Raw genomic sequence first — 18,846 nt, forward strand, 5'->3', positions numbered from 1 at the left:
TTATATAAACTAAAATAATTAATGTTTCACACTAGATTTTGATCAACACAGTTTGACAAAACCAGGGCCACAGGATTAAATGAAGGACCTGACATAGTTGACATATGTGCTTCAGTGGTGCAAATTTCTAACAAATCTGCAACTAAACCAGTTATGTGGACCCAAAAGATATGGAGTGAACCTGGGGCCCTGGGCAGTTTGCCCACTGCCAAGTTGGTAATCCAGCCTTAGTCTCAACAATCATCCAGTGATTTAATATATAATCTAACTGAATAATGGGAATGTTACTGCATTGATTTGTATGTAAATGACCTGGATATCTATAGAAGATGGGATATAGAAAAGGGGTACGAGCCATTAGAACAACAGTGCGCCCCAGTGGTGTGTCATGGTCACTGCAGGCGAAACGCGAGTCGCTCAGTTTGTCCTTTGTTGTTTCCTATCATCAGCCCCACGCCTCGCTCAAGTGGCCCCTCCTCAGTCTCTCCGGCTTTGTACCCAGAGCTGAACCCACGCCGCGGCTACCTTGTCCAGGATCGCTGGGCTGCTAAATATCGGAAAATGGCCCTTCACGTTCCCAAAGCTCCGGGCTTTGCCCAAATGTTGAAGGATGGTGCCAAGGTGAGGATAAATCAGCGTGTTGGAGTAGTTGGTCAGCTTTGTGTGAATTATTCTGAGCTAGCATGCTAGCTAGCGTTAGCCCCTGAGTTAGCACGTTCATTCGCAATCATGTGGGGAGAGTTCTAGAAAGCAGGCAGGCCGCTCGGAGATGCTGGACCCGAGGATGTTAGCATGAACTGAAGGCAGCCTTCTGCGTCTGCAACAGTCCCCTCAAGCACTTTAACATGTTGAATATGTAAAGCAGTGAAAAGTGACTGTCAAAACAGCAGTCACACCCAGTTAGCGTTAAAAGACTGTCAGAAATGAGGCTTTGATTGTCACCTCAGCTCATAGATGATGCTTCCTGTTTTGGGTCATCTTAGGCTTCAACACATCTTACATTTGCCCCTGCAGATTGCTTGCCTAGCTTATTATCCACACATATTCATAAGTTATTAAGCAGAATACCAATAACTTTTTCTCAGACTTGGACACTATTGAAATGTAATGTGAGATATTATTTTGTTGTATGATGCAGCACTATTCTGGACTTGAGGAGGCAGTCTTTCGTAACATCAGAGCCTGTAAGGAGCTTTCTCAGACCACACGCACCGCCTATGGTCCAAACGGTAAGCACCCTCCTCCAGCAATATGAAATAGATTTGTATGAAATCTTTGTGTTTTGACCTGATAAAACTTATTTTGGGTCGACGGCAAAATCAGTGATGGCTAAACTGAAACATTGTCTTACAGGTATGAACAAAATGGTCATCAACCACTTGGAGAAGCTGTTTGTCACCAATGATGCTGCAACAATTCTCAGAGAGCTTGAGGTAAGAGAAACTAACATTTTTGTGCCACATACTGCATACTGGAATGATTTATACAAGAGGTAATTTAAATTTTTTTCTTGAATGTCTTTTGTTTTATAGGTGCAGCATCCAGCAGCCAAAATGATTGTGATGGCATCCCACATGCAAGAGCAGGAGGTCGGAGACGGTACAAACTTTGTCCTGGTGTTTGCCGGAGCTCTGCTGGAGCTGGCCGAAGAGCTGCTCAGGATGGGCCTGTCCGTGTCAGAGGTAAATAGATGTAGTCACTGGTCATCTTCATTCTCTTTGTGCTGTGTAGATTATGTGATGATATAACAGCAAAGACTTGAGTGTTGGTAGTAAATATTAGGATTCAGTCATGCTTTTGTAGCTGGTAGCAATCTGCCTAAATGTAAATGTGTCTTTGCACAGGTGATTGAAGGCTATGAGATGGCATGTAGGAAGACTCTGGAGATCCTGCCAGACTGCGTATGTTCCTCAGCCAAGAACCTCCATGATGTTAAAGAGGCTACATCTCTGATCCGTACAGCAGTCATGAGTAAACAGTATGGCAATGAAGATTTCCTTGCCAGCCTCATTGCACAGGCCTGTGGTGAGTCAGCAATTCAGACTAGCTAAACCAAACTGGGACCGTCAGCTCTCAGAGATAATTGTCACTTGACAAAAGTCACTTGATGACAGTATTAACTTTGTATTTCTTTGACTTTCTTTTCTTTACTGGTTTGTGCTACAGTCTCCATCTTGCCAGAGTCCGGCAATTTCAATGTTGATAGCGTCAGAGTATGCAAGATTTTGGTAAGCAGCCTCATCCATTGAATATATTTTTCTTTGTGTGTGTTGTTTTCCTCTAAATTAACGTCCCTGGTGTTTTTCAGGGTTGTGGGGTGACGGCATCCTCCATGCTACATGGCATGGTTTTTAAGAAGGAGGCAGAGGGTGACATCACATCTGTTAAAGATGCAAAGATTGCAATCTTCTCCTGCCCCTTTGACTGCATGGTGACAGAGACCAAGGTAATGAATACTGTAATGATTAAGTCTCTTTGATTCTTTAAAGAAATCTTACCGACAACAATTAAAAATTAATGATTTTTTTTGGCTCTAACTCACTGTATTTCACTATCCATTTTGGTCAGTTTCACATTTGGGCTAAAATGTTGGCCACATGATCTGAATCTGTTTAACCTCCCCAAAGAGTGGAGACATGAGTGGTATTTTTTCATAAACTTGATTGCGAAATATTATTAAAACATCATACAACCAAGAACTGGTTTGAGCTACTTTTCAGGGTTTAGACAAAAAAGAGAAGAAAATATGATTTTGGGCTGTTGTGAAATTGCTAATGGTACTCACAGTGGACTTCTCTGTCACATAGGGCACAGTGCTGATAAACAATGCACAGGAGCTCATGGACTTCAGCAAGGGAGAGGAGGATATGATGGAGGCCCAGGTGAAGGCCATCAAGGAGACTGGTGCCAACGTGGTGGTTACTGGGGGGAAAGTGGCTGACATGGCGCTACACTATGCCAACAAGTACAAGCTCATGGTGGTGAGGTAAGACCAAGAGGACCTCCGATAATCCTAGTCAGTGTAAATTACAGAGTCATCAGAGCTAGGGGTTCTGAAGAGTTTTCTCATTAAACATTACACATTTCATCAAAATGATCTTCTACCAAAAGCACATAGTTTGAATTAAATGGTCAGGAGAGGGATGCCAGTGGTGTTGGCAGTGTTGTTGGAAAGTGACCTAAATGTGCACCTCCACCCTATGTTACCTGACTTCAGGACAAGATGAGAGAGAGATTTCAGTATGCAACATACTTGAAAGTCTTCTTTAGGCTAATGCTACAAAAATGTCTTTTTTCTTGAATGACATAGTATAACTTTATACTTTTCATCTGAAGCATGATTCAAGTCTTTACTTGTCTGCCCTAGTTATATAATGTCAAATATTGTCATTATCATGACATCAGACATTTTTTTTACATCAATCTGTAATTTTATGATTACTGAAAAAAAAATCCACATAACTGATGACTGTATTATTATTTTAGTGGTATTGTAAAGTCTTTTATCACAGGGTACTTCTGAGCCTTAAATTCTCCATTTTCCCTACCAGGCTTAACTCCAAGTGGGACCTCAGGAGGTTATGTAAGACTGTAGGAGCTGTAGCACTGCCCAGGATGGTGAGTCTAGTTATTTTTCATTCAGGTCCGATCTTTGAACCATAATGAAACTGACCATTATATCATGTATAATTACGCTTTTGTGCTTTCTTAGACGGCTCCAACTCCTGAGGAGATGGGTCACTGTGACAGTGTGTACCTGACAGAGGTGGGGGACACTCAGGTGGTGGTCTTCAAACATGGTAAATTACTTTTTGCTCCAGTCTTGTGAGCCTTCATTTTAAACCTTTTTTTTTTTTTTCGCTCCAGATATGTTCTTTTAGGCTTAACATGTTGTTTGGTCTTGATTGTTTCAAACAGAGAAAGAGGACTGTGCCATCTCAACGGTGGTGGTCAGAGGTTCCACTGACAACCTGTTGGATGACATTGAGAGGGCTGTAGATGATGGAGTCAACACCTTCAAGGTTCTGGTCAGGGTAAGTCAGCGCAATCAACCACTGTAGTATCTTTCTAATAACTCTGATAATAAGTTGTAAATATTAAAGTTGTTTGCAGAAAAGATAAATGTGCTACATTGATAAGTTTCTTTCATTCTCTCAAGGAATATTTGGAGTTGTTTGACTGTTGTGATTTCTTGATACTTTTTTTTTTTGTTATTTTAACTCAGTAGAACATTGTACAATGTACATACACCTTCCCTCCCCCATCTCTGTTTAGACTAGCACTGTCAGTGCAAATATATGGTCTATACCTTAAGTGGGTCTGTTAATACAGAGGCAGTCACCTTCCACAGTTACCAGCATGCTGGCCTTGGCTTTGTTTCCTGGGCCATGAACAATTCTAGCATGACTACATCTTGAAAGTATTACAAACACTTTCTAGTGTGATTTGTTGATGTTGAAAAGACAAAGTTGATTATTAATTACATTTTTTAATGAGTTTATGCTGAACTCTTTCATTTACCATTTGTCCTGCACAGCAGCTTCAGTTTGTGTCATTCACTGTCTCTAGGACAAGCGCCTGGTTCCTGGAGCAGGAGCCACTGAGATTGAGCTGGCCAAACAGATCACCTCATATGGAGAGGTATGCAGATTTAAGTGCATTAGCTGAAACGGACCAATGCCTCTCCTGTTCTTTGTGCCCTGTATGTCTTTAGTCTATCACCAGATGATACCTGGCAGTAACATGACCTCTGTTTGTTTGGTTTTTTCACCTCCCTGTAGTCCTGCCCTGGTCTGGAGCAGTATTCCATTAAAAAGTTTGCTGAGGCTTTCGAGGCGTTGCCACGTGCACTGGCTGAGAACTCTGGTGTGAAGGGGAGCGAGCTCATCTCTAAACTGTACTCTGCACATCACGAGGGAAACAAAAACATGGGCTTTGACATTGAGGTGTGTTTGTGAACAGAAGAATACTTGTATGACTTGATTATGATTTATTTAACAGTTATATTGTCTAGAAAATCCAGCACATATTAGCCCTTCTTATCAATTGAATATAAATTTAAGATTTTCCTTCTTGAAGCCTTAGCTTCAGGTTGATCCCTTCGGAAAAACAAACAAATGTTTGAATACAGTATTAATAATAATCACTAACACACAACTAATTTCTCCCTATATACAGCCCAATTGTGAAAGTCACACAAAAGCTCTGTGAAGATATTTCCCTATGGTGCTGATTTCGGGGAGAAAAAAAAATTGCGACAACAGTTACATAGTTTATGATGTGTGGACGTGTCTGATTTTGCCACATTACACTTAGAAAATCCTTAATATAATGCATTTAAAATCAAATCCTGTTACTAAGGTATTTGTTATATGGCAAGGTTAAGTATCCACAGCGGCATGTAACATTCAGATATGTAGACGATATTTATGCTTGACTGTACATTTTGTATCTGTTAATATTGACAGCCAATTAGTGGAAAATCAGACCAAGTAGAACATTTCAGACTCTGTTTTCCTGAATGCAGAGCAACCCATTGGATTTGTTTAAGACTGTTGAAACTGCATGTTTGTGTGTTTTGGATGTGATGACTGATGGCTTTGATGTGATGTTGTCTTTTAGGGAGAGGGCCCCGCCTTGAAGGACATGCTTGAAGGTGGCATTATGGAGCCTTACCTGGTCAAACACTGGGGCATCAAACTGGCCACCAATGCTGCCATCACAGTACTTAGAGTTGATCAGGTGTGTACACAAATACTCATGACACACATAATAATCATAACATAATCAAAAGCAGCCACAAGTGTTTCTATGGATACTTATTCTTTCCAAGTTATGTGATTATATTCTTAACATTTCACTTTTTGGCTGTCGCTATAACAGAATTTTCACGTGGTTATCTCACAGTTTCATCTGGTATCATGTCAAGCCCTTTATTCGTGGTTATGGCAGTGTCACTTGTCATTAACCACTCTACTTAGAGCCTGTTGATAACCAGCTTTGTGAGACAGGTTTATCCAGGACAGCCAGAGTCAGGCTCGGTGAAACTAGTTAAACCAAAGAGAGCTGGGCTAAGTTGAACTCACTTTGCGATACAGGCCTCCTGGCTTCAACATTTGATGATTTCTGTCACATAAATTGTTTATGTTCAGTTTTATTTTTGTGTATGATTTTATATTAAGCTAATGTTCTTTAATTCAGCAGGTGACATGTTCTTGATTGAATTAATAGCTCCAGGTAGTTAATGTTAGTGTGTGTGTGGACATGTGTACAATCCAGATCATCATGGCTAAGGCTGCAGGGGGACCCAAGGCTCCCAAGCAGAGAGGCCATTGGGACAAGGACGGTTGGGATGAAGAGCCTGATCATTTTGATACACATCATTAGAGGGCACACACATACACACACCCTCTGTCAGTAGGTCCTGGAATGTGTGTGTGTTTTTGACTCAGAAAACTCACACGGATGTGCTCAATCACTCACAGGCCACTGAAAAATGTTTGTTGTTTTGCCTGTCACTGCTAACACTGGGTGTGATGCAGAGCTCGATGCAGAGATATGTTGGATAGCTGATTTAGATTCAGCCACTTCACGTGTGTTTTTAATAACAGCAGGTGTGTCACTGACAGCGGACTAAACTTGCACTGAAAGGATACGGTGTGGTGTGTTAGCATGCTGCATGCACTCATGAACTCTTTTCCTTGCAGTCGGCGTTCTCAGGTTGCATGTAACATAATGTAATATGAAGGGAGCATGTAAATGAGATGAGACACAGGGCTCTGGAGGCTGAAGTGGCTTTGTTGTCTCAAGGGCATTTTCCTAGTAAGATGTACTCTGATCACTATGAAGCTATTCTACTTCATCAAAAAAACTGCGCTCTTCAGATCTCAGCCCTCTTCCACAGTTACCAGTAGGAGATTATTAAAAACCACCTTCATCTTCCCAGATGAGTGTTATTACTTACTTTTTACCAAGATTATCTTAACATTTGTAACTTTGTCCTCGGCATCTCAATTTGGATAGATTTTGTGAAATGTGCCTGAAGTGCTGCAGTTATTCCAGCACTGAAAATAGACAGGTATTTGATCTGTCTTTGGGAAGGCCATTTAATCTAATATTCTTTTTTTTTTTTTTTTTGGTCTTAAAAAGTGTTCATTCAGATGTTTTCCCCCTCTGATGCTAACTACTGTATAACAAATTTGTAACCTCGCACCCTGCCTCAGAGCCCACAGCTTGCTGCTTGGATCTCAGAGCTTAGCCAGGAAGGATTAAATGACTACTGTCTTGTCTCCTTCCAGATCATCATGGCCAAACCAGCAGGGGGACCCAAAGCTCCCCAGGGCAGGAAGGACTTCGACGAGGATGACTGAATGTGATGTTGTCCAGTTGATCCGACTTTTACCCTGAACGCTCCCACATGGATTCACAAAACCCTTTTCTACTTGTTTATTTAAAGCTCAACAGTTCGGTTTATTTTGTAGAAATTGCCATAAGGTGGTAAACACAGTCATATGTGAAAGTAAAATGTTCAGATGGCACTGTTTGCTTTTTATGTTCTTAGTCCCAAATAAAAGGCACTTGCGCTGTCACGTCTTAGTTTGCATTGTGTTTTTACTTTATTGTGTCACTCGGCCACGTTCTATAAGTGCAGTGCTTTGTGTTGGAACCTTGAAACGGTAATTTGCATATTCATTAAAATTTGAGTTTTAAATTTGAATTTTAATCTGATCCTGCTTGGGGTTTTCTAGTGATTTAAATGAGTAAAATTAGGATGAGGCCAGAGTCATTATGTCCCAAAATTAACTGCTAATACCACAAACATGCATGAATTTGTATTTGATGTTGCTCTGTGGGGTTTCACATGTTAAGGCAGCAGAAATTATGTATGCACTGGTTTATTTTTAGACCAAGTGAACTGAAAAATTGAATTGAGATGTCGATGGAAGATGTATCATCTTGCACCACACAATGCACTCATAGCATTATTGCTGCCTGTATTTGTCTGTTCTCTGCAAACTATGCCCCCCTCCCAAAAAAAAAATAGTACAAAAGATAATAGAAATAAAATGCCACTTACTCTTGGATACTATAGGTCTACAGCTCTGGTTACAGCAGGGGGAGCTGAACTCCACCAGGTTGCAGTCTCATTGGATGGCAAAGATGTGGGCGGATTTGCGCTGACGTTGCCCATACTCGGGATTAACTTGTTTTTATGTCGCCATATCTATCACATGTTGTTCAGGATGCCCCGATCACCTGCAGATTGTTGATAAAGAGTGTTTGTTAGCTTTCTACAAGTCTGAAATTAGTCTGTGTGTTGTGCATGTGACTGCGGACTGGGCTGCCGTGAGGGCGCGCGGTGCAATGTGAGCGGCTGGATGAGGAGCAGACGTCGCACTGAGGTTAGTGTCGATGTCCTGTCACACTGATGGGGGCCGACGGCAGTAAAAACAGGAAGGTGAGTTGAGTGAAATTCCTGGTTGCTAAGGTGTGACGCACGTAGGGGGGTTCCTTGTTTCCATGGCGATGATTTGGTGAGCGAAATCACTAGGCAGATAGACGATGCCAATCCTGACTGTTTTAACTGATTTTTACTATTTTTCAGCAGCACATTGAACAAAATTATAAGAAAATTGCATATTCATTGATAAATTCGTAGTTAATATTACACATTAAAGGTCTTTTCTGTTAGTTTCACGAAATATTTTGAGATTTTTACGCTCTTATTTTGAAGACAAGGTCGCCACGCTTCCGGTATTGAAATCTAAAAATCTTTTAACAAACTGAATTAAATCATATCACTGGCCATCTTCTGGTCAGATGTCAGGCAGTGTCCCATTGATGTTAGTTATTGCAGTTGAGTGACTATAGATGTGTCCATGTGTCCCTTAATTTTGATAATAACATCCTGCATGGTTGATTACACACATCTTGCTTCACAGAGCATCAGATGTGTTGTGCAGCACAAGGCCCCAGGAGGAATAGGGTTTGTGTGACTGAGTGACTGCAGACTGGATGTACACCATGCATATTTTTTTCTTCTTGTTACAATCACAAATGAGAACAATGGTTAAATGAAACTTATCTGTTCACCACTGAGCACCGATGATGCAGTGTTTTCCCTGTAATCGTTTGCATTAAACATTTTGCATAATTTTTCACAAATCTACTGCAGGTTACAATGTCATTAACAGGCTTATGGAAATCCTAATTTAAACATGATCCTGTAACAAAAATAAACATGTTTTGTGTCTCAAACACAAATTGGTGACAGTCTAATAGATATAATAGCTGCTTTACATTTGTGCCTTTGAGTCTTTTCTTTATGCCATAAGAGTTTTATGGTAACATAAGCTGCTGTAACTCTATTAGCACTCACTAGCTAATGGGAAAAATCACATCTGCCTCTGGTTACAACCCTAAAACAACAAGTTTTATAAATGTTTCATTCATAAAACTCTGAAAATAATCAAAAATACTTAATGAAAAACAAAACACTGACAACATATAGGGCTGTATCTCCACTTTCTATAAAACTATGTTATTCCCCTATTGACCAATGCGGGGAAAAATGGCCCCTGGATGAACCTTGCGGTACTGTATATGTCTAATTGTGTAAGTAGAGCTACAGAGTTAGTCCAGCAGCAGAGGAGCTGTGTTTGCACTCAGCAGCTCCCCAGTGTGTGAATATGAAGCAATGCTAAGGAAACTTTCCCTGGTTAAATAGTGAAAAATAAACATATTTCTAAAAAACTTCTCTGTGACACAGATTATACCACGTCTGTTGGCTTATGAGTTTATGTTCTATGAACTCCCAAAAGGTCAAGTAAAAAAAACATTGCTTTTAGCATTGCACGCCAGCTTTGATAAGTGCTGGTCCTTGCATAATAGAAACCCAACATTGTCAAATGAACAGTCCCAGGATTAACACAGTCTGTCAGTTTGAGACTCTAGGAGTTGGCCTTTTAAAATCTTGGTCACATGAAAGTATTCTTTTTCAAATATCTTCCCAGAGAGCACTGACATGATCCATGATCTGTCAGGGTAATAAGTCCACAGTGCTATAAGCTACTTTTTTTCTTGGTGCGTTCTTCCCCCTTCCCCTCCCCCAACAGAGGCCCACCGAAGGGCAGGAGGATGAGCACTTCCCATCTGGATGGCGTGGCTTCCTCTCGAGCATGGGTCTGTCTATCCCAGCAGGCCTCTGTCGCTTGGCCCCAACTGCCCTGCGTCTGGGCCAGCGTCGAATGCTCCAAGGCAAGTCCCCTGACATCCCAGAACACGTCCTGAGGTTGGCAGGAGTTGGACCAGACAAGCTAAGAGCAGAATGGAGTCTGCCAGGGTTTATTATCATGTTCCTGCCCGAATTTCCCCACAGAACTGTGCCTGGGCATGAGCACTTTCAGGTAGACCTCAATCCGAACGTAGACACCAATAATGTGTGTAAGGCTTGATATGGTTGGATAACACATTACTTGTGTTTGTCACTCCACCAGGTGTTGGGTTACATCGCCAAAGGTTCCTTTGGACCCATTCTGAAGGTGAAGGACAAGGCCAAACAGAAAACATATGCTGTCAAAGTGAGTCTTCTGCCTGAATCTCACATTTTAAATGTGTTTGAGTGATCAAAGCCGTGAACAGTTATTCTTTAAATTCATGAAAGTGACTAGTGCAAATACAGTAATATACAAATTGACTTTTTGTAGACCTGTAGAACATAAACTTATATGCATACTGTTTTGTGCTGTCAAAACACTTTAAAAGACTGATGTCCTTAAAACTAACCAGAAATTTCTTGTTAATGGTCAAAATTGCCTTCAAGTCAGGACCCATTTTAACTGTAGTCAGTGAGGCCTTTAGCATAAACACTTGTTGTAGTTAACTACAATTGTGTAATAAATATTTTGGTGCGTGTGAAATCATTAGAGTCCTGTGTGAGTCCTGTGTAGTGTTATTTCAGGTCAGTATTTCTCTTGGTCAACAGGTTATACCTAAATCAGAGATTCTGAGGCTCGGGGTCTTGGAGCAGTCGAAAGAAGAAGTTATTGTCCAGGTAAGTACCAAGAAAAGACCTTGAAAATCATGGCGAGTGTGTAGATTTCAGAAAGAATTAAGTCTTGAAAGTTTTTAGACATTAATATATGCCTTTGAAAAGACTTGATTTTGGAAATAGTGAATACAGCGCTCAAATTCATCAATATTCCCTTCTAAGAAAAACAGAATTAATAAAGCTTTCTAAGCTGTCAAATGTAAAAGCAATGAGACTTAATACTCAACCATTCACACAAGACTCAAGGTAAAGGGATATTTATCACTGCTTTTTAGTAATTGCGTCTTTAAATCTAGACTTATAACCCATCTTTTTAGCTACTCTTTTTCATTCGTTTTTCCTTTTTTTTTTTGTTTGTCCTTGGGTTATGTGAAAGCTGCTTAAAATTAAATTAATTATTATTATTAGTAGTAGTACTAGCAGTAGCAGTAGTATGAGGAAAAAGTACATAAAGGCTGCCCTTCAACTGCCATTCTATTGCAGTCAAAATTGAACAACATAATTCAAATATGCAAGGTATAAAAATAGGTAAAAAGAATATAAAATATGTCTTTATGCAGATGATGTATTATTTTACATCTCTGATTAATTAATTGCCTAAACCTTGATGGAATGTATTCAGCTACAGTATAAATTAAATGTGAATAAGACTAAAGCTTATGCTGTGAATAGAGTCACACTTTGTCAGATATGTTGTGGAACCAACTTATTTAGTCTGAGGAAATGATTTTCATTCGCCCTTTTCTCAAATATGATTTCATCTGTAATGTCTCATTTGAAGCAGTTTTATGTCAGATTTCGAGACCAAATGTTACTAAATTTGTGAGAGAGACATATCTCAGTTGGACCCAAGGAAGAAAAAACTTCTCTTTGATCGATGGCCAGAATTGAGATTTTCCGGGTTGACCTTTGACCTTTGCCCGCAGCGTCAGGTACGTCACCCTTTTGTCCATGACCTCGAGGACTGCTGGCAGACACAGCGCCACCTCTACATTAGTGAGTCAGCCAGAGACCAGTGACCCAGTCCCAGATCCACTACCCAAATCCCCTCGCTCCACTTTTTTACACCTTAACACTGCTAGTCTTGTCCAGGATCTACCCACAATCCTCAAGCCAACACTTAGAATGCAATTAACAAAATACAAAGAGCCCTCCTATTAAGTCCTTTAATTCTCTGTGTTTTGTTTGCACAGCACCTAGAAACACAAACAAAATCCCTACCACCCCGCAACCCTGAACTACCACTGCCTGTGCGTCCTCTAGCTGTTTTGCCCCGTTTTCCTCTCCTCCAGAGCATTTACCCTTTTTTCCAGATCAGTCACTGACTCAGAAAGTGTGACCCAGTTTGTTTGCTTCCCCACCCCCTGTTAGTGTGTTAGCCTGGGGACCAGATGTTGAACGCTGCTGCAGTTCAACAAGAATACATGTGTCACTTTTAAAAGAAAGGACGCCCGCTTAAACAGTGAATCACCACTGAATCACATCTTTTAATTCATAAATGTGAATATGGAGCATAAGCATTGCTTAACATTTTCCTTTCTTCTCATGTGTAACAGCGATCAAAAAATATTATCCCCAATTAGAGAAAGGCAATCCATTTTTCAAGACACACCCCCCTATACATTTCTGCAACCCCCAGCCTACCTTATATCTTTTCAAAACTGTGTGCTTGGTAGACCGGCTAAAACCACACTACAGTAAATTGCTTGTTTGGTTTGTAGAGGAAAATAGTTTTACACTGTCCTGACTTCCAGATTAAACTCCTTTTTCCTAATTTCTTTCACCAGTGTGTGTTCCACATCCCGCTGACCTTCACTACCCCTCTGCACCTCACATCACATGACAGAGGCATGTTTTAATGCTGTTTCTACTCCTGCAGTGTGCGACTACTGCAGCACAGGAGACCTGTACACCTACTGGCAGATGATCGGTCAGTTCACAGAGGACACCATACGAGTGTTTGCAGCGGAGTTGGGATGTGCGCTCGGTGAGTACGCGAGTATGTGAGCTACTCGGCTAGTGACATTAACAAAAGCTATTTGAGTCAGACATTAACAAACCTGTAGTCCGATCAATGAAACAGTCTTGGAAATGTGGGTGAGAGCTCCTTTTACTTATAAAAAGAATTCAAACATTTTGGGTTTGCTATTCACAAGAAAGATCTCAGAAGACTGTGGCTACTCTCCCTAGAAGTGGACGTCCAGCTAAGATGACTCCAAAGGCATAAAGTAAAATAATCAAATCATGCCATTGCTCTTCAAAAAACATGGCTACGCACTTGAAGTTTACCAAAGAAGCACCATCACACTTTGATGAAACTCAGGTTGAATTGTTTGGGAAGAACATGCAGCACTATGTATAGTGTAAAATGGGAACTGTATACCAACATGATTTGGGGCTTTGCTACCTCTGGGTCTGGACAGCTCCACATCATCGAGAGGAAAATTAATTCCCAGGTTTATCAAGGTATCAAGGATAATGTCAGGGTGGCTGTCCACCTGCTGAAACTCACTAAGAGGTGGGTGACCCCAATGTGACAGTGACAATGACCCCAAACATCAAAGTAAATTCACCACAGAATGAATTCAGACAAAGAAAATCCACCTGTCAGAGCCCAGGCTGTAACCCAATAGAGATGCTGTGGAATGACCTGAAGAGAGTCATTCACAACAAACATCCTGAGATGAAGCTGAGCTGAAGCAGCTCTGTTGGAAGAATGAGCCAGAATTCCTCCTGAACTCAACTCTGACCAGCAGCTACTGGAAGAGCTGGTTTCAGGTTATTGGTGCCATAGGAGGTTCAACCAGGTATTAAATCCAAGGGTTCACTTACTTTTTCCACCAGCACTGTGAATGTTTCATGGCTGTGTTCAATAAACACAAAAGCAATTATAATTACTTGTATGATATTTGCTTATGACTTAGATGAAGATCAGATCACATTTAATGCAGCAAACCAAGTAATTCCAAAGAGTTCAGATACTTCTACTTGCCACTGTATTACACACCTCACCTTTCTCCTCCAATCAGAATTAGATCAGACTTGTCTACATGAAAGTTTCCATGATTTAATTATAAGTAATTATAAAAGGATGCCTAATTAAAATGAGATGAGCTCTCAAAGGATCTCCCACAGCAACAACACAGTGCCAGGGTTTTTAATGTGCCAGTAGGAAGACAGAGTGATAGATTTGAAACTTGTTTACGGACTTTTATGTTATTGGTCTTCTTTTCACAGGCTTTCTGCATGACTTTGGAATCATCCATAGAGATGTGAAGGTAAGACATGGAGGGAATTCACAAGTTTGGGACCAAAATGCAGAAAGTATTCAATTTTGAATAAAAATTCAAACAAATGTCTTTCTATTTAATAAAGATTATAGATAACATCAGTTAGTATTTTTTTGTTTCGTGTCAAACTGGGCCATCCAGCGTGAGATTATAAGACACAGTTCTGTATCAAACATAAAAAATTTAACATCAACTCATTAAGACAGAGACAAAACATCAATGATGTAACATTACGTATACACATCTGCATAGTTTCAGGTAACATGTTTATGTGCAAAATATCAAATATATTTTGCACCAAATAGCAGAAGAAAGAAAAGAAAATGCTACAAGCCTGATGTTTATCCTGATAACTGGCTTTTTTCCTCATCTCCCAGGTTTTCTCTGTAACTGCCCTACTTACATGTTCCACATGTGGACAGCAGACTCAGCAGTCTTTGTGCAGCACACCATGTTTTAAAAAATGTATTTCTGTTTTTATCTGACTAAACAATATTGTGCACAATTCCCAGTAAAAACCCTCGCAGAGTGAATGCTTTACAATTTATAGATTTTAAACAATGATCTTAAGGTTGTGATTTTTGAACCACTTCAGAGTAGGTCTATTCATTAACATTGTTAATTCCTGTTTTAATTCCCATTTAAAAAATCTTTGCTACATTTATATTTTGTTGAAGTAGAATTCTATTGAAATGTATCAGTACAGTTAAAGTACAGCACATAACATGTTTTTCCCAATTAGCTATTTGCAGTTGTTGGTCTTAAAGTTTGCTCTTATAAGCTACAGATGATTCTTTTTGACTTTTCTCATTTGTTAAACTGTTCAAATTTAATAATAAGAATACGAAATCCAAGGCTTGGGAAAATCAGCTACAAGATTCTTTTTCTTAATAAAGATTATAGAGTTCATTGAGTGGTGAATATGGATGGGTGTCTAATTCAGTGTTTTTGGCACTTTTGTGTAGATGGAGAATATCCTGCTGACAGACAACGGTGAGTAAAAGCTTGTCCCCAGCAGAGAGCAGCAGAGCTCTGGTGTGCAAGAGAAGCACAGAACCTTCCAGAGAACATCCTGACTGTGCACAGCTGTCAGTCAATGCACATTAATGCAAACAGAACATCTGTTAGCACTGAGAGGCAACAGCCTGTGTATCCAATTACATACACTAAGGAGATCAGATTATGACGAGAATATGTAAATATTTCATAACAGTTGTAACTGTATCAATAAGAAGGATCTGAATTCAGGGCCTTGTGTCACATGCTCATAATGATGTCGGAAAAAAATGGTCTGTTCTAGGACACCTCCGCTTAGCTGACTTTGGTTTGTCCCGTCGCCTGGAGAGAGGAGGACGAGCCTTTACTATCTGTGGAACAATCCAATATATGGGTGAGAACTATGGTGAATCCACCTCTGTAGCTAACTCCTGCCAGAGCTGCAGATGCTGGGACACATTAAGAGACTTGCATTTTTGATATATTATACTAAGAAGTGAATATGTAAATGTACAAATGTATAATACATCCAGTGCTGTGAACATGCTCTGTCTGCTCTGCAGCCCCAGAGGTGCTGAGTGGGGGACCCTATAACCACGCAGCTGATTGGTGGTCACTGGGAATTCTGCTTTTCTCATTGGTTACTGGGAAGGTGAGCTCTTGTTGCCAGCAGGCTCAGTACGTCTTGCATGATAAGCTGATGATATTACTCACGATTACTCTTCCAGTGACATGGCTGAGCTTGAATTTTGCTGTAAAATGAAGACAGTGTAAAATGCATTTGATGCTTGTTTCATGAGGTCATTTTACACATTTTTTGATGTATGTTTTCCAGTGCATGAGTAGGTTCTGAAAAAACAACATCATTTTAAATGTAATTCTCTAAATTTAAAGGGCTCAGATGGGTTTTCTATTGTTATGTTTTGTCATGTAAAAAATGTCAAATTTATAAAAATGGAAACACCCCAGAATATTCTTATTCATGTGCGCCCAAACTCTTCTCAGTTCCCTGTGCCTCCAGAACCAGACCACTGCTGCATGCTGAGGAAAGTGAGGGGGTTTCCCTACGAAATGCCCCTTAGCTTCAGCCCCCCATTTGCCTTGCTAATAACTGAGGTAATTACACTAAGTGAATTCATTTTGCTCCAAAATACTAACTTTTTGACTACATACACCAGGATCTAGGTTTGTCTTGTTTGATGTCATATGACAACCTACATCTCTTTGTCTGCCCAGCTTTTATGCAAGACTCCCTCCCGCCGCCTGCGGACCCTCGATCGTTTCAAACGCCAAACCTTCTTCTATGGAACAACTTTTGACCTCACTCTGCTGCAGCGTCAGCCTGTGGAGGTAACTGATGAATGTCTGGATGTAGTCATTTCAAACATGAGCGAGATTGTTGAAGAAATGTTCAATATGCAAGCAAAGTGAAGGGATTTCTTTCTCTTTTTTTTCCTCATCGTCACCGTCCAGGTGATTCTGGAGCTGAGAGAGAGACCGGACCGAGCCGCCAAAGCTCGACGAGGACTCACTTTGTCTCTGCAGCCTCTAAAAGGCTTCGACTATGACTCACTGCTCAGCCCTCCGGCCACGCCAGACACACAGTTGGATGTCGACACACAAACACACACAGTTGCACCGCTGCCAGGCCCGGCGCACCTACTGCAGCCTGCTCAGGAAAAAGGTCCACGCAGAGAAGTGTTTGTGTGACGGACTTTGAGTTTACAGTATGATTACTAACACGCTAAAGGTAAAGGCCTAAATAAATGTACTTCTCACACTTATTCACCCTTACACACAGGTGTGGTGCGCCTTGTAAAACGTCTTATTTAGAAAAAGCCAAAATAGCTGATTATGATTTTATTGGATCTATAGTTTAGAAGGGAATTATTTAGTTGAGTAAAAAACACCACTTCTCCACTTATTGGCAAGTTTTATCTTTCTTTTTTTGTGATGTGCTGAGCGCTATTTTTTTCTTGTTTTTACTTGTTTGCCTTGCTCCAATGAGCACCTTTTCAAGCCTACTGTATTTGCTCAACAGTTGTGCAAGAAAGATTTCACTATTGTCCATCTACTACAGTTTTCCAGTGACTGGTCATGGTTGCCCTGTTAGTACATAATGTACGACTGCTATCAAACTCACACCACATGGAAAAGTCATGCTGGTTGAAGACAATGCACCAAATTCCTTTTTTTTCTCAAGAAGTTGTATGTAGTTAAGTACACATCCAACCAAAACCACAAAGTGAGTGTATTTTTGAGCTTCTGCCTTTGTTTTCATGTTACATGATTATGAAAACCATGCAACAAAGTAGACAGAAGAAACTAATTTCCTCATGCTGTTGAAGCAGGCAATAAGATTATGCTATGATCTTTATTTAAAAATACATTCTCTACCTTTTTTCATGCTCTGATACGACCTTTCCCAAACTGCCTAAATTCTGCTGCAGCAGAAACACCTCTCCTCCTGCACTATGTAAAAATCATGCAAGCATCACAACATCAGATCAAGATGTGTACACCTTCAACGTATACTTTATCATTTATAACCTGCGACTCAGGGGGAGCAATCACTGGTTTTCCCAAGTCAGCCTTGATTTTGATTCCAGGACAGCTGTACAGGTGTGAGCTGGGACTGTGAGGGTTGATTGAACAACAGTGTTGTTTATCCCCAGTTAACATTTTGATAGATACAGGGCTTTTTCTATTGTCCAAGGCTGCCGTAACCCTAGCCAGTAATCACACCTTCAAGCACTTTCCTGATCATCAGATTATATTATGATTTTGTAAAGCCCTGATGTGTACCCAGAATGCCTCACACATGTGATCCTGAGCTTGCTTTTTTTTGTCAGAAAAATATTTATAAATTCCTCTTTACAAAGTTTATATGAATATTTTGAATGCTATTTGATGTTATATGTTATGTTATGATGTATTTTTGTAATTTACATGTAGCACAGATGGAATATTAAACTCTTACAGTGATCTGCTGATTTTGTCTGCATTTGACTGCTTGTAGAAAGAGCGACAGAGAGAAGGAATTCTGAACTAGTTTCAACACGTCAGTGATATGTTGAAAATCAGTCATTAGTATCATCATTACTTGACTTCACATTTAGTTAAGTTTGTATTGTACTTAACATTATCAGGCAGTATTTATCAGTCTTACACTTATAAGCTTTTCTCCAAAGAAGAGAGAGTAAAACATCAACAGAAAAACTCAGTATCATCATACATTATTTGGCCCATGCACTTCCAAAAGGGATCAAGCATCTATAAATATCTGGGTGATTATTTCTTTTGCCTGGGGCCTCTGATCTCTCTCAGAAAAAAACAGCAAATCTGTCATATAAAAATCCTGTCATTACCACATAGTTTTGAGGCTGTCTAGTTTGAGGTGTAGCCATGATAATCTATCAGGTTTTTGGGGGGTTTTATTCATTAAGCTTCAGGTTGAGAAAACAAGGGTTTTCCACAAACTTATCTATGAAATGAGAGACCAAATGCATG

At 40.2% G+C, this 18,846-nt stretch overlaps 2 protein-coding genes across 5 annotated transcripts; both read left to right on the forward strand.

The window, feature by feature from the left end:
* Positions 1-461: 461 nt before the first annotated feature.
* cct8 (chaperonin containing TCP1, subunit 8 (theta)) lies at positions 462-7,589 on the forward strand. Of its 3 annotated transcripts, none has more exons than XM_023421399.1 (16): positions 462-621; positions 1,139-1,229; positions 1,354-1,433; positions 1,533-1,682; positions 1,845-2,025; positions 2,167-2,228; positions 2,309-2,446; positions 2,808-2,986; positions 3,552-3,618; positions 3,713-3,800; positions 3,919-4,034; positions 4,570-4,641; positions 4,782-4,946; positions 5,623-5,742; positions 6,280-6,417; positions 7,299-7,589. In XM_023421399.1, the coding sequence occupies exons 1-15, from the start codon at positions 562-564 to the stop codon at positions 6,385-6,387; spliced, it is 1,677 nt and encodes a 558-aa protein (XP_023277167.1). In that variant the 5' UTR covers positions 462-561; the 3' UTR covers positions 6,388-6,417; positions 7,299-7,589. The 3 variants fall into 3 exon arrangements, with proteins under 3 accessions (XP_023277167.1, XP_023277168.1, XP_023277169.1); XM_023421400.1 differs by having other exon boundaries at positions 6,280-6,413; XM_023421401.2 differs by lacking the exon at positions 6,280-6,417.
* Positions 7,590-7,716: 127 nt separating this feature from the next.
* On the forward strand, positions 7,717-18,321 carry rskrb (ribosomal protein S6 kinase related b). 2 transcript variants are annotated; one of them, XM_023421403.2, is made up of 13 exons: positions 7,717-8,458; positions 10,116-10,406; positions 10,497-10,580; positions 10,985-11,053; positions 11,977-12,046; positions 12,930-13,037; positions 14,288-14,328; positions 15,306-15,333; positions 15,641-15,730; positions 15,900-15,988; positions 16,342-16,452; positions 16,573-16,686; positions 16,810-18,321. In XM_023421403.2, the coding sequence occupies exons 1-13, from the start codon at positions 8,429-8,431 to the stop codon at positions 17,044-17,046; spliced, it is 1,362 nt and encodes a 453-aa protein (XP_023277171.1). In that variant the 5' UTR covers positions 7,717-8,428; the 3' UTR covers positions 17,047-18,321. The 2 variants fall into 2 exon arrangements, with proteins under 2 accessions (XP_023277171.1, XP_023277172.1); XM_023421404.2 differs by having other exon boundaries at positions 7,717-8,402.
* The last annotated feature ends 525 nt before the right edge of the window (positions 18,322-18,846 follow it).

This window comes from Seriola lalandi, unplaced genomic scaffold (genome assembly GCF_002814215.2).
Source record: "Seriola lalandi dorsalis isolate HSWRI2012SDOR001 ecotype SW California unplaced genomic scaffold, Sedor1 jcf7180002054672, whole genome shotgun sequence".
Classification (NCBI taxonomy): domain Eukaryota; kingdom Metazoa; phylum Chordata; class Actinopteri; order Carangiformes; family Carangidae; genus Seriola; species Seriola lalandi.